Here is a 14,702-nt window from a genome sequence, read left to right on the forward strand (position 1 = left end):
AATTAAATTCAACAGTCTGCTCATCTGAGCTTTTATTTAAATTTATTTAATTTTATTTTAAGAGAAAATTGAGTAGCTATTAATATGGAAAGGTTTTCAGTAAATATTGTGAATACTTAAAGAAAGGTATTTATAAACAAAGAATCATCAACAAGGATATAGAAGTTTGAGAATTGTTAAAAATGAATTAAGAGAACCAGGGGAAAAAAGACTTTAAAACAGAAAATAAATTAGCCAAGTAAGTTTTTGCAGCTCTTTTAATTACACTGAGAAATCCCAGAAAAGTACAAAGGTCATGAAAGTAGAAGCATTTCAGAAAATAAGACAAAACATTTGCATACATACATTTTATTGACATTTTGGTTTTGATGTTAAAAATACTCATGATTTTGCACTGACTCACTGCTCATGAATTAAGAACATTCTGACATAGTGGGAAATTTCTTATATCCTAATATAAGCTCATTCATGTAAATGGTTGAGCTATATTTTCTTTCTAAGGTTTGTGGTTCAATTCATAAGAAAAATGACTTCATTGATTCACAGAGCATTTGAAGAGCAGAACTAGGAAATAAGCACATACTGTATTACATATACCCCTGGAGCTGTAGTGGTGTATCAGATCAAAGTTGAATTAGTATTACAATAGTATTTTTATTTGTATTATTTTCAGTAGACTAATGAAAACATAGATCCAAATGCACAAAAAAGTTTCATGATATCAGAATAATTCTCTATCACAGCAGTATTTTATATTCAAGTTCATAAATAAGCAATGAAATCCACACTATTTCTATTGTTAAAATCAAATAATGCATGGTTACATTCCAGAATCTTATCAAGGATCGTCATGAAACAATCATAAAGATATTTATTCTTTTTGTCAACTACTATATAATAGGTCACCAGAGACTATAAAATTTACATAACTGATTTTTGTTAAGTGCATTTTTGATGGCTTTTGGATCGTATTATATTCTGTTGCTGCTATCCTATTAATACAATCATAGTAAAAGCAAAGTAGATAATAAAAGAAAATAAATTAGAACACTTGATAGCTCTAAATATTGGTCTGGCTTATCCTTGAGCTGGAAATCAATTCCCCAAAGTCTAGCGGAAAGCATCTTTGTAGATCACAGACTACAGTTAAGAGGTCTAATGAACGATGCAGTGCCAGTGTGCGTTAGCTTGTCACACTCTCTTTATTCAACATCAAGGGGCTCTGTTGCTATGAGAGCACTCAGCTGTTTCTGTGCGCAGGAGAGGAACAGCTCCAAACTGGACAGGCTTCTCTGTCGGAGGACTTGGTCAAGCTGTTGATTTGGAGGGGGGGAGAAAAATAGCAATTTAGTTCAAGGATAAGAAATATTATGTCACTAAAACCTCCAAAAAAACATTTTCCGATGAGATGATCTAATGTTTTCAGTTGAGTGATACTGGAGTCACTATTCTGGCCATCTAAGATGATCAGCATTACAATTTTATAATTGATGTTAATATTCGGCTACTGGAGAGATATTGTACATTTGAGCAGAGTGCTTTTAGGAAATATTAAATGCTGGTTCTTAACGAACATTCAGACCAAATATCCATGAAGATCATATAAATTTCACAGAGGTATAACAAATGAAAAACAGCATAATTACATTATCACAAGGTGTAACAGAACAAATAAGTGGGTAGATAATTTCCTAAAATTGTATAATGTTTTTGGGAAAGGTGAATTTTAAAAAAGAAAAATAGAATTTTTAAAAAGTCATTTTAATATACCTTGAAGCTTATTAGACCTGGTTCTCCTGTTACAGTAGATACCTTTTATTTGGATTATTTCAACATATCAATAATAAATACATACAGCAAAGAAAAAAGATTAAGTAGATATTTGGGTTATATATAATAAAGAACTTTCAGAGGGCTAAAGATTAGTGAACACATGAAGAAATTTTTCTAATTCTAAAGTTAATCATCAAGTAAGAATAAAGTGACAACATACTACCTACAAATTATGGAACAATGAAAGAATTCAAAAGAAAGCCAAATAAATTCCATTACAAAATATGTGCCTATTGTATCTGTAAGTTCACATATTCTTGCAAAACTTCCAACAAAACTGGGGAAAAAGGTCAATCCAAACAATAGTTATTTCTTAAATTATATATCCTCTGACAATCTTTTGATATTCAAAATGGCTGAAAAACTGGAAGATTAAAATTCTCAAGTATCCTAAGAGTTAAAGGAATTCATACTGAGCCAAATGGTCAGGTAAAAACACTGACTCTTCAATTTTGGCATTCTGAGCTTTTAACGTATGTAGAGAAATAGGATTTCTGCTTATCCTTTTTTTTCCTCCTTGTCTCTTTTCCCTTCTTCCTCTACTGGATGTCACCTTCAGGTAAATATATTTCTTCTGGTTTACAGGCTCTATTAAACAAGAAAATACTTAACATTTCTGTCTCAAGAGAGTCCAAATCTTAGCTGTCTTGCTAACTACATCATAACTATCATCTGCAAGAAGATCTGGAACATATTAGACAATAACTATTTGCTGAGTTGAATGAACCAGTACATTCATAATCCTAACAGAGCAAGAGATGACTAGGAAATGACACATTTATTTTTGATGCTATGAGTAGAAGCATGCTCCACTGTAATGTGACAGATTAGGAAAGATGGGATTTTTAAGTCATTTCAATATATGTAAAACAGATTGAAAGTTCAATATTTGCAGCTTTTAAATTACTCTACACTTGGTCAAAATTCCAACAGTATAAAAGAATGTCCCAACTCTCAGTTTCTGTTCATTCCCCAGTGATTTCAGTCTACCCATGCATGCTTTCAAGCGTTTAATGATAAACCTTAAAAAATGCTTGGCCCTAATCTGGTAATTATTATGTGAATAGGAGAGTTCACATATTCACTTCATTCCATTGCATTTCTGGAATTCATTTCATTTAAAATAAGTGCTTGAATAATTCCATAATTTATTTAGCCACTCTCTCATTAACAGATACGCAAATTTATCCTAAATTTGTTGTTTTTGAAACAATAAGGAAATTTAAAATAATGAATGCACGCCTTTCAGAAGATGTTGGAGGGTTTCTCCTGGACAGATTCTGATACGTGGAATTTCTATGGCACAAGATCTGTACACTGAACACTGAAACAGGCATTACCAAACTGCTTTCTAGAGTGAGCATACCAAGTATCAGTCCTGACTGCCAGGTATGACAAGGTCAGTTTTCTCCTTTTACGTAGCTATACAATTTTCCATTGTATATTTACAATTAATCATGTAACTGATATAATTTCTTAATTTATTGAAAAAGCATTATTTATAGACATTTAATTATTCCTCATACTTTTATCACCAGTTGTAATGAACACCCTCAGCACATTCTTCTGTATTTATGTGTTAATATAATTGCTTGAGCCAAAGAATGTGTTACCTATAATGCTACTTCTAACCATAAATCAGGATTCCAAATATGCAGAAGTCTGTCTTTCGGTTCTCCGTTTCCCTTGGACAATTCACCAATCTCTACACTAATATAATGCTAGCTTACTAGAGTGTATAATAAATCTTAATATGTCATATACTCCCAATGTACAGCATTTCAGAGTATTAGTAGATGCTTGAATGTTTATTTTTAGAAGACAGTGAACAGATTAGAGACAGCACCACACTATTTTTTCATAAAACACACACACACACAAACAAGCAAGCCTCAGAAGTATGTTACTTTGAATCACACACACAGGCAAGAGAACCAAAGGCAGATGTATTTGGAGGGTGGAGTAAGGCAGGATGTGAGGCACAGATTGTGTGGCAGGTTCATGGGTGTTCTTATCACACTTCCTGCTGTACATACAGCACACGTGCTAGCTTTAACAATTCGAAACCTTCCAGAAATCCCTCATAACAATCAGATGCTCTGTTAGAAACACATTTTACTTCCTATCTTAGAATGATGGGCATTAGAAAAAAGAAACTTTTCTGAGGGCATGCGGTGCAAATTCTCAGTGTATGACTAGCAGTCATTGTGCAGCTGCTGCATACATCATCTGATGCATGCACAGAATCAGAATTCTGCAATTTAAAAACAAGGGTATGGATAAGGACAGAAAGTGCAATGATTTCCATTTAATCAGACGTGCTTCTCTCCTCTTGCTCAGGTTAAAAGTTGCCCTGGAATTTCTGCCTGGTTTTGGTTTCAGGCAGCTGCCCAGGCTCATTTCGCATCTCCTACCACACCTCTCCAGAACTTCCTGAAGGCAAGAATCCACCCAATAAACAGGAGTTCAACACTTAGCAGGCAACAAAGTAATACAGTACTCTATGAGAAGGAAGAAGGAAACGGGTAGGTGTGTCACCTTCTAACTTGGTAGGTCCTTAGTGGTGTGGACATGGCATCATGCCTGTGAGGGAATACTGCATCGGCTTTTCTCTTATAGGGATGTCAAATTCCTCTTTCTGAAACAAGCATATCAAATGGATGTTCTTGGCTAATTCCTGAATTTCAACAGTTTTGCTTCATTAGGCATGACCTTATTATCCTTTATTAAGGAAAGACGAATTTTAGTAAATATCCAACGTTTTCTCCTTGAAAATGGGGCTTAATTCTGTATTTGTGGCTTTCACCTCAGAGTGGATCACACATTTGTCCTCTATGACATAATCCTGACAGATATTGTGTCCAGAGTAGTGGTGGCAAATATTTTTGGATGTGGGGTTTAACATTTCTTCACGGTAGTGTAGTTCTAACTGCATTGTTTCCCTCTCAGTTTTGCTGCTTCAACTTATAGATACCGGAAAAAACCACTGGAAATTCTTAAGTCACTGAAATAGATACCTAGATTTTACAAATCTCTTTTCACTCTTTACCAGCTTTTCAGTCTGCTGGCACACTGCTGAAAGCCATTTTAAAGCACACTCTACTTATTCAAAACTGTTGATTTTAACAAGCTTAGCAGGGAAAGAGAATATCTGACTTCCCAAGAAGTTCATGTATTTGATTTACCTTTCCATTAGTGTTTCACACCATAGCAAAAGAAAAAAAGGAAAATAAAACATCTCTTGACTTTAAGCTTTTATTTCATAGTCATCAAAATTCAACATGAAGGATGGTCAATTATAGACACTGGTTTATTTTAATGGTATTATTCATTAAAAACACTGTTCACAACTCCAAACTCCTGACACATAATTTTTTAAATACACACTGCACAGGTATGCATGCACACATGTGTATGCACACACACATAACATACTTTGTACTAATTATGCTTTCATCAGGATCTTTTGAGCTTCTACAAACAAAATATATCAAGAAATATGAAAGTAGTGGGTTTACCTACATCTATGTTACTTTTCCAAACTATACTCCAGCATATTTTAAATCTAAGCTTAAAAATTATTTCACTTTTCAAAAAAGCCAGAATAGATAGCCGGCAAAGACACTGATGGAAAGTGATTCATACCAAATGTTATCAGTTTAGTAATAACAAGTTTTATGGACTCAGTTTTCACAGTGACTAAGAAGTTTTTCCATGGGCATTAAAGAAAGGTCAAACAGGATGATCTGGGACTGAAAGCACACTGGCAGATTTTCCAGCTAACATCATCATACTGGTTAAGAAGGATTATTTACCTTCCAAGAGATATGAAATAGTTCTTCAGTCTTTTATTACTATGCTGTACTTTTTAATCCTATTTGGATAGGAATGGCTCTTTTTCTGACTTTTTTTTTTTTTTTTTGGTTTTTCTCCGGTACCGGGAACCGAACTCACGACCTTGCACTTGCCAGGCAGGCACTTTTGCCGCTGAGCTAAATCCCCAGCCCCTTCTTTTTCTGACTTTATGTTATGTTCTTTGTGCTAACCAAAAATACATCTATTTAAACTGCTATTTTATTTATATGTTTTGAAATTGAAAAGACTCAATTAATCAACTGATCAATCAGTGCATCAATAAAAACATCAAGACTGCCCACAATTTGCATATCAATGCTCTGAGGCCTTGGCAACAATATCTATAACACTGTGCCTGTCTTTAAGAGGTTTGTGATCTCAAAGAAACACCTATTGTAACAAGTAGAGGACAATTAGTGTCTAACACATGTAATAAAGACTGAATCTAAAGAGGACCAGAGAGGGACAGGCGATGGTGGGAGAGCGCAGCAGAGAAAATCAACCCTCGGACTTGAACAGGCTTTCAGCAGTTTGGGAGCCTTTCCTTAGACAAATGTGGAAATGTTTCAGAGAAAGCAGATTAGCAAAAACAAAGACACAGAGCTATTTAGGGACTAAAGAGTACTGAATCTAGTGTAGAAGCCTGATGACATGGGTCATTCAACCATTTGCACATCAGTATGTATATGTTTTCACAGAATTCTCTGCTCTTATAGCATTTATATTTTAATTTGAGGAGACAAGTTCACCTTTCAAGTGAAGACCAGTACTATTAAAAACAATAAAGAGTTACAAATGGAGGGAGATCTTTTGCTGAGGATGATTAGGAGAGACCACCTGGAGAAGAGAGATAAGAGCCTTGAAAGAAGTTAGAAGAGGAGGCACACAAAACCAACAGGAAAGAATTTCAAGGCAGGTCAACAGCAAGGGAAAAGTCCAAAAGCAGCTCAGGCCTGGTTTGCCGAAGAGTGGAAAGAAATGCAGTAGCGCTGGATGGAGCAGAGTGGCAAGGGGAAGAGACTGGCAGGAGAGAGGCTCAAAGAAACAGACCAAGGCCGGTTATCTTGTGCTTCTATGGGAAGACACTGGAGAGTTCTGAGCAGGAGTGTGGCCATACTTGGGTCTGAAAAACATCACACTTGTTACTGTGTGGATAACAGCCAGTAAAGGAAAAGAGCAACTGCAGAAAACCGTTAGGAGACTCTTAGAACTAGACAGGGTAAATCTGACCAGAACCTGACGATGGAGGAAAGAAAGTGGGTCAGGTTCAGAATTATTGAGATAGATCCAACTGGAATTGCTGATGGATCATAAGTGTAGATGAAAGGAAAAGCCAATAAAAGGCGATCCTTAGAATGATGTGCCATTTCCTGATGTGATGGAATGGAGCAGGAGTGAGTTGGCCAGAGGGAAAACAGAGTTGTTTTTGGAGATGATAAATGTGCTTACTCTTATTAGACATGTTGGAGTTATTAGATCTAAGAGTTTGCAATTCAGGGGTGATTAGGACTAGGGTTACAAATTTGGAAATCATCTGCATAAAGAAATTTAACACAGAGATGAACATTCATAGGAATGAATGCAGACAAAAGAGAAAAGCAAGGCCCCAGGCATTCTCACACATGACCTGGGAGAAGTGTAGTGGGCTAAGAGGTTCAAGAGGTAATTATGGCAGTGGGCTGAACTGTGTCCTCATGAAAGATATGTTTAAGTCCAACTCTCCACAGACAAGAATTTTAGTTCAACCTTAAAGTGAACTAAATGTGGATATGACCTTATTTCAAAGTGGGACCTCTGCAGATGTAAGATGTAAGTTCAAATGAGTTCTTACTAGATTTGGGTGGGCCCTATATTGCTGTCCTTGTCAGAAAAAACAGAGAAAGACATAACAGAAGAGACCATGTAGGAAGGTGAGGACTAAAGTGACATTAACTGTCATCCAAGGGATGACCAAGACTGTTAGCTGTCATCAGAAACTAAGACAGAGGCAGAGAACGGACTGCCCCAAAGACTTCAGAGACAGGAGGGCCCTTCTGATGTCATGATTTTGTTTTGTGCCTCCAAAACTGGGAAAGTATGAACCTCTTGCTTTAAGCTACACACTTTGTGGCAAGTTAGAACAGCAGCCTCAGGAAACTTGCACCATGCCTTTCCATTCTGTCAAGGGTGCCATGAGGTGCCGTTTCTGTGCACTCTGTGCTCTGTGTTTGTTGATCTTTTATTTTTTTAAAGGAGTTTTAAAAAATAAATGTGGGAAATGCAGGATTAAAAATGTTCCATTTTTCACAGGATTTCTCAGGCTTTTGTGCTAACAGGCATTGTGAATTTCCAAAATGGTCACTGCACAGGTAGTGTTTCCCAAACTTTTTAAGTCTTAGAAGCACACATTCATATGCACATAAAGCATATTTTGGAAAATAACCTACAAATTAGTTTCATGAGTTCTTCTAGACCCAAACAGAAATTGCAAAATGGAACTTAATTCCATTTTTCCTAGAATAATAGACAATCATGGAATTTTAATGGTAAGAGATTTGAGACTGCTCAGTCTGATCTTTATGTTTTGCAGATGTGAAAAACAGATTCTCTGGTGGTAAAGACTGATTTTACATTCTTTGTATGTCCACATATGCTGAAAAAAAATCTACTGCTTTAAAATGCATTAGATATATTAGTCTGAGCTTATTTCTGCTCAAGAATCCAAGCTGGGCATGGTGGTGCACACCTGTAATTCTAGCATTTGGAAGGCCGAGGCATGAGGATTGCTCCAAATTGGAACTCTATTGTTCCAATTACTTCAGATGATTCAAAAACAGAGAATTCACTCCCAAAAATAAAAGACATTTCTTTAATTGTGGCCAGGCTACATAGTGAGACCTTGTCTCAAAAAAAAACCAAGAACAACAAAAGAATTTTATTAATGTACCAAGAAGAAGCACAAAGTACACAGAAATGGCACGGCCTCCATGTTTTGAGCTTGCCCAAAAGAGACTCATCCCTAGAGCACTGAGATGTGGCCAAGAAGTACTGACAGCTGCTCTGGGTAAGATGGCACGGCTGCCTTCAATTGCATGTATCCATGAAGAAAGTAGAACATGGACAGATTTTAAACTTAACATGCACACATAATGGTAAACGCCACCTTGTTTTATGAAATCATCACAGAAGAGTTAATAAACCTTAAGATCGAGTTATTCTTAAGTGATGGTTATTTTTATTGTGCTATTTCAACATTTTTGTGTTGAATACCTCATCTCACTTTTCCTTTTATATTCTTAAATTTTGTTCCTCATCACTGAAGCTTAAGAAAATTGAGATTTATCTGTAATATTACTGGTTGTATTACTGAAAATTCTCTAGTACTATTTTATTACTTGTACACTCACTATAAAGAGTTTCTCTTAAAACAGTCTTTTCTTTGTATTTTCAGGTAAGTAACTTTGACCTGAGAGGGTTATACTGTATGCAAAGATGAAAGTTAGACATGAAATCCCCTCTCTGGGAATATAAATTTGCCATTACTGTAAATCATGTTGAAAGAGACTTTGAATCAACTTCAGGATAACAGGGTTACACAAAATACATGTTTAGAAAAACAGACTCTAAAAGATTCAATACAATTTGGGTAGTGGTTTGAACTAAGGCACTGCCAATTGCCTCATATTTGAACTTAAAAAGTATAGGCCTGATCTTCTACCAAAATTCACAGGCCACCATCCATGTCCCATCAGCACTGTGAATCCAGAGTTCATGTCTCTTATTCTCCTTCAGAATACTGTTAGACTTTGAAGTATATTTAACATCTATCTAGTTAACTCAAAAATGTTAACACAGAAAGAAGCAGTGCAACTTTCCAGTATTGCAAGATGAATTACAGATGCTCTTTTAGAGTAAATGAAAAACGGGTATAAAGAGTCTTAAACCCCACTGGCCACAATTAAAGAAATGTCTTTTGTTTTTGGAAGTGAATTCTCTGTTTTTGAATCATCTGAAGTAAGTTCTACATATTTGGGCAGTTCTGCCTTTTTATTCCAAAGTGGCATAGAATCCACTGGGAAAGGGGAGTAACCATTTTTATTCTTCACTAGTCATGTGGGCAAAATAAATGACTGTGTATGTGACTCTCACACTCAGGCACACCACCTTGGATACTGCCTTATCTCATTCGGTAAGCTACTGGCAGCAGTTGGCCAGGGAAGGAGGCTGTCTATGCTATCTTCAAATTCTCATATAACTCATATTCTGACTTACATGTTTCAGTCTACAAAAACAAGCAAGGGGCTGTCTATAAGTCTTGTTCTTGAGTTCTTTGCAAACATGTATGGGGAATGACTTTGCAGCACACAATGAATACTAATCCTGTAATGCTGGGCTAAGTCTGACCTCTTCTTGTTTTTTGAATAGTGTTAGTAAACCTCTTCATGTGTTATATTAGTTATTTAATGCTGTGCAACAACTCACCCCATAACTTAGTGGTTCAAACCAAAATATTTATCATCTCACAGTTTCTGTAGGTCAGGAAACTGGACACGGCTCACTGGAGTGCCTCTGGCTCACATTCTCTAAAGAGGCTGCAATCAAGTTATAGGCTGCTGTTCTAATTCACTGAAAACTTAAAATGGGAAAGGGTCTGCTTCCAAGCTCACTTAACTGCTCTCGCCAGTGTCCAAGTACCTACTTCCAGTACAGCCCATGCAAGCCTTCACACAAGGCCTCCTAATGGTACAGCAATGGGCTTCTCTCAAAGGAGGTAATCGAAGAGAAAAGAAGATAGCAAGAATGTACCAACAAAATGAGAGAACACACAAGACAGAAGCTACAACCTCACCTGTCAGGCCTATCCTCAGGGGCCGGAGCTTACGTAGGGCAGGGCATCACTGGGAGACAGCTACTATGTATTATCACACTTTTATTCTCTTGATAGCAGTGATAAGGCTGCTAATGCTTAGTGAGGCTATGACTTGCCCATGTGCAGACCCAGGACTTAAATCCAGGTGTGTATGACAACTACAGAAGAACTGCGGTTATGACTGGGTGCCTTGATGTAATCCCTATTTTGCTACAAACATGCAGGAGTTTTTTGCACTGCATTACACTAGTGCAAAAAGTGGCACTTTTTAAGGTGCCAAAATCCCTGTAGATGTGGTAATTATATCATGTAATTATCGTCTCTTCACAAACAGTAGACTCAGTCAAAGCTTTCACTACATTAACAGACAATAGGTTCTCTGAAAATACAACAAAAAAATTAAAGGAAAACCAGAACATTTAATATGTTATTTAAGAAACCGTTGCCTTAGCGAACTGGCAAACTTCGGAGGTTATATACAAGAACAGCATAAAACTTCGCCCTAGGGGGCTGGGGATTTAGCTCAGCGGCAAAAGCGCCTGACTGGCAAGCGCAAGGTCGTGAGTTCGGTTCCCGGTACCTGAGAAAAACAAAAAAAAAAAAAAAAAAAGAAAAAAAACTTCGCCCTAGGCTCACAATGAAAGACAGAGAAACAGGCAGTATGTACGTGGCACTGATCTTGCCTTGGTTTTGCTGCCTCCAGGCTTGCAAAGTCTCTGTGGGCTTACACTCACAATCCCACCACTGACAAAAGTGTCAAAGTACAGAAGTGCAAGCTGCTCCACAGCTGGGATGCATACAGGATTTCCAGGAGGAACTCAAATTCCTGAGCATCCAAAACTGAACCAATGGAAGAAAGGATCAATTAATTAAATGGAACTTACTATGAATAGACTCTAAATAAACTGTGCTGCCCTTTCTTATCATTCAAGATTTTATGGTGTGTACTTGATCACTGAAGCCTTGAAAAATAGCATCCGTCTGACACATTTTAAAATAGATTTATCCCACCAAGGGAACCAAGTAGGGAAACATCCTCCGTGTCAGTCCTCTTAAAATCTGTACAGCCTCCCAGCTGGATCTAGGAATATAAGAGAATCTTAATGTCCTTCCTTTGGTACACAAATTAAAAGAGGGTTGTTTTCACTTAAGAAAGCTGAAGTTTGATGTTACTGTCAAAAAATGGCAACAACACCTGCACAAATATGCTGAAAAGATAACAAACTCTAAATACTCCCCCAAAGCTTAGGAACTACGTCAAAGCTGGAGAGTGGTCTCTCCAATATGCATACTTTTCTCTCTCTGTACCAAGCTTCCAGTAACTCTAAGAACAACACACATACCCATCATTCCCAGCACTCTCTTCCAGCCAGGAGGAGCCAAAGGAATCTGAGGAGAAATCAGTGGGGTGGTCTCCAACACAGTGCCTTAAACCTGGAGCAGCTGCCTGTTTTTCTCTTGGTTTCATTTCTTACATTTTTTCCTCCCTCCTCCATCACAAATGTGATTGCTGGAGCTTCAGCAGCCACTTGTTAGCCTAAGTCAGTACTAATCTCAAAACAGATTCTGAATCATTTATGACTTTGCTTAACTTTTCTACTGGCTCTGAACTGCTTACTTGTGGATTTGCTTGTGCCATTCTTACTTTTAATTTCTGTTACAAGCTTAGAAATATAAATGCCATGTATTAAAGGTATCAAGTTTACACTGTGCTTATCTACTATCACAACAAAATTAAAAACGCAGTTTTTAAGACTATAAGCTCAAGAATTTAAAAACAAGGTCAAAATGCTAAATGAGTAAGAGTGAAATTTCTGGAGAGTTGGAAATTTTAACTTGAGGGCTACGAAACTTATAGACTATAATCACCTATAATTGTTTTAAGAGTCCGTGAATAATTATAATGATCAAGCTTTCTGATCACCTGAATATGAAAGTGTATGTTTCTCTTGTATTAGCAAGTAGCTCTTCTTCCCCCCTTTTTTCTGCTACATAGAATATTTGCAGCTACAACTTAGAAGAGCGTAACAGGCAAAAAAAGAAAACTAAAAAGGTTTTATTTTTAGATGAAAGGTATAGCAATGAAATTTTCTTAAATAAACATTTAACTTCTGATGTCTGGAAAGAAATTTAAGGCTCCTACAAACTTAAAATTATAAATATTATGGATAAAATATGATAGGATTGTCCCACAGAACTCTAAATCAACTCAGCAGGACAACTTGGATAGGCAGACAGGATTTTAAGGTACTTGTACTGAATCTCCATCAGCTTCACCATCATTATTTGAGGCTCACTTTCTATTTAACCTGATTTTTAACAGGACATACATTTTGGCTTGCCACAAACCCCTTTGGAACAAAGAGATTTTTAAATTAATTCTGGTCAAAACCAGAGTTAGGAAAACTCATACCAGTAACAACAAAGCTTTAACAGGAAACACTGAAAGTGAGCCAGTTCCATTCCAGGCAGAGTGCTAAGCACTTTACAAGTACTAACTCATCTCGTTCTCGTAGCATCCTACATAAGTGAACAGAAGTTTTATATCTATTCTATGATGAGGGAACTGGGTCCCAGAGAGGTGAAATTACTTGCCTGTTTATACTTACAATAAATAACAAGCTCGGTAGTAATCCAGGAAATTAAAAAACTCATACTTCTAATTATATATTCTTCTCATTGAGATGAAAACGCCACAATACAGTATAGGCAATGCTAGAAGGCTTTTCCCACAATGGGACAATTCAATAATGCTAACAAATCCAAGTTAAGGAACACCAGTGAGCTTTCTGTTCTGTTAACGTCTTTGGAGCATTGCAAAGCAAAACTGGTGGCATTTGGAAGGAAATTTTATAAATTTGTGAGGCTGGCCCAAAAAAGCTATTACATGCCTTTCTTTTCTGTTTTGTTACTCTCTTTTGTTAACTAAACAACACTAGCTTACCACATTTGATTTTCCTCCTTTACACCAAGTACACAGTTGTAAATATGATTCTTGGGGAAAGGACCCCAATTATCTGTGTCCTAAGATACTATCTCAATTGATAATATTTCTCACTTTCATCTATATTTTAGAGGTGAGAAAGATTCAGAAGAAAATCTGGCAAAAGTTACTTAAATTTGTCACATAGCCTATTTTTGTTAGGTATAATTATTAATGCATTGGAGCTAGGAAATAAGATTAATATGGGAAAGAGGACAGCTTTGTTTTTAGAAGTATCTGTAAGGACAATTAGGACAGTACCAAAATACAACTGAGATTGGCACACAGCCCTGTCTATGCTGCTGCATGGTCCACTCTGCACAGGGCACTCTCTGAGGACCCCACTTATCAAGGTTCATTTCCTTATTCTATGTTTTAATGTAAACAAATGACAGTATAAAAGGAAACGGAAGGACTAAGTCATCTAAATGTGTAGTGAGTCAAATGCCACTATTATATAAAGTTCCATAAGTGTGGCTTATATGAATGATTTGTTACTTCATATACTGTGTAAGTATCACTATGCTTGGATGAAAAATAAAGATTGTTTGGCTGATATATCTCCAGATTTCTCTAAATAAAAGACATTATGGAATGCAACGGTCAGGAAATACCAGAACAGCTACACTGAACAGAACTGTACACATTAAACATCTTTTAAACATAAGTGTGCCACACTGCTAGGTCAACTATATTTTCTGATTATCTGGAGGTCCTATCTATTTTCTTATGAAAATCCAGCAGTCAAAAGGTACATTAAGGTCTCACTTCCCCTGTTTTTATAAAACACTCAACTATATTTATGGTGAATATATTCAAAAACACAAACTTTACAAAATAGTCTTTTAGCAACTGAAGAACTCTAGATAAAAATGAATTAAGTGTCCTACTTTGTTGAGGTTGGTTAGGTGAAGAAGTGGGGTAAACTGGGTTACTCTTGGGCAAGGAAGAAGACTACATAATGCTGACCTTAGAGATCTCTGCAGCAGTCTTCCTCAAATGTAGCATTACCAAAAGTTCACTGACTTATGTAAGACTAAAAAGTACCAATCTGGTATGCATTTTTAAAGGAGGTTCCAATCATAGTAAAGAAAGGTCATGCTTGAGTCTTGCTTAGTTAAATTCACCAGAAGCCTCCACAGAGTGTGAACAACAGTTTCCATACGGATCCTGTATGTAAGA

General features: G+C 36.5%; 1 protein-coding gene across 15 annotated transcripts in view; it reads right to left on the reverse strand.

Moving 5' to 3' along the window:
* Positions 1-239: 239 nt before the first annotated feature.
* Positions 240-14,702, reverse strand: part of Ccdc91 (coiled-coil domain containing 91) — a 343,525-nt gene continuing 329,062 nt past the window's right edge. For all 15 annotated transcript variants that reach the window (XM_013505942.1, XM_005407144.2, XM_013505949.1 and 12 more), the window contains one exon: positions 240-1,313. In XM_013505942.1, coding sequence (XP_013361396.1) covers positions 1,203-1,313 — 111 coding nt within the window. In that variant the 3' untranslated portion in view covers positions 240-1,202. The remainder of the gene's footprint in view (positions 1,314-14,702) is intronic.

Source organism: Chinchilla lanigera, unplaced genomic scaffold, assembly GCF_000276665.1.
Source record: "Chinchilla lanigera isolate Chin_1 unplaced genomic scaffold, ChiLan1.0 scaffold00104, whole genome shotgun sequence".
NCBI lineage: Eukaryota > Metazoa > Chordata > Mammalia > Rodentia > Chinchillidae > Chinchilla > Chinchilla lanigera.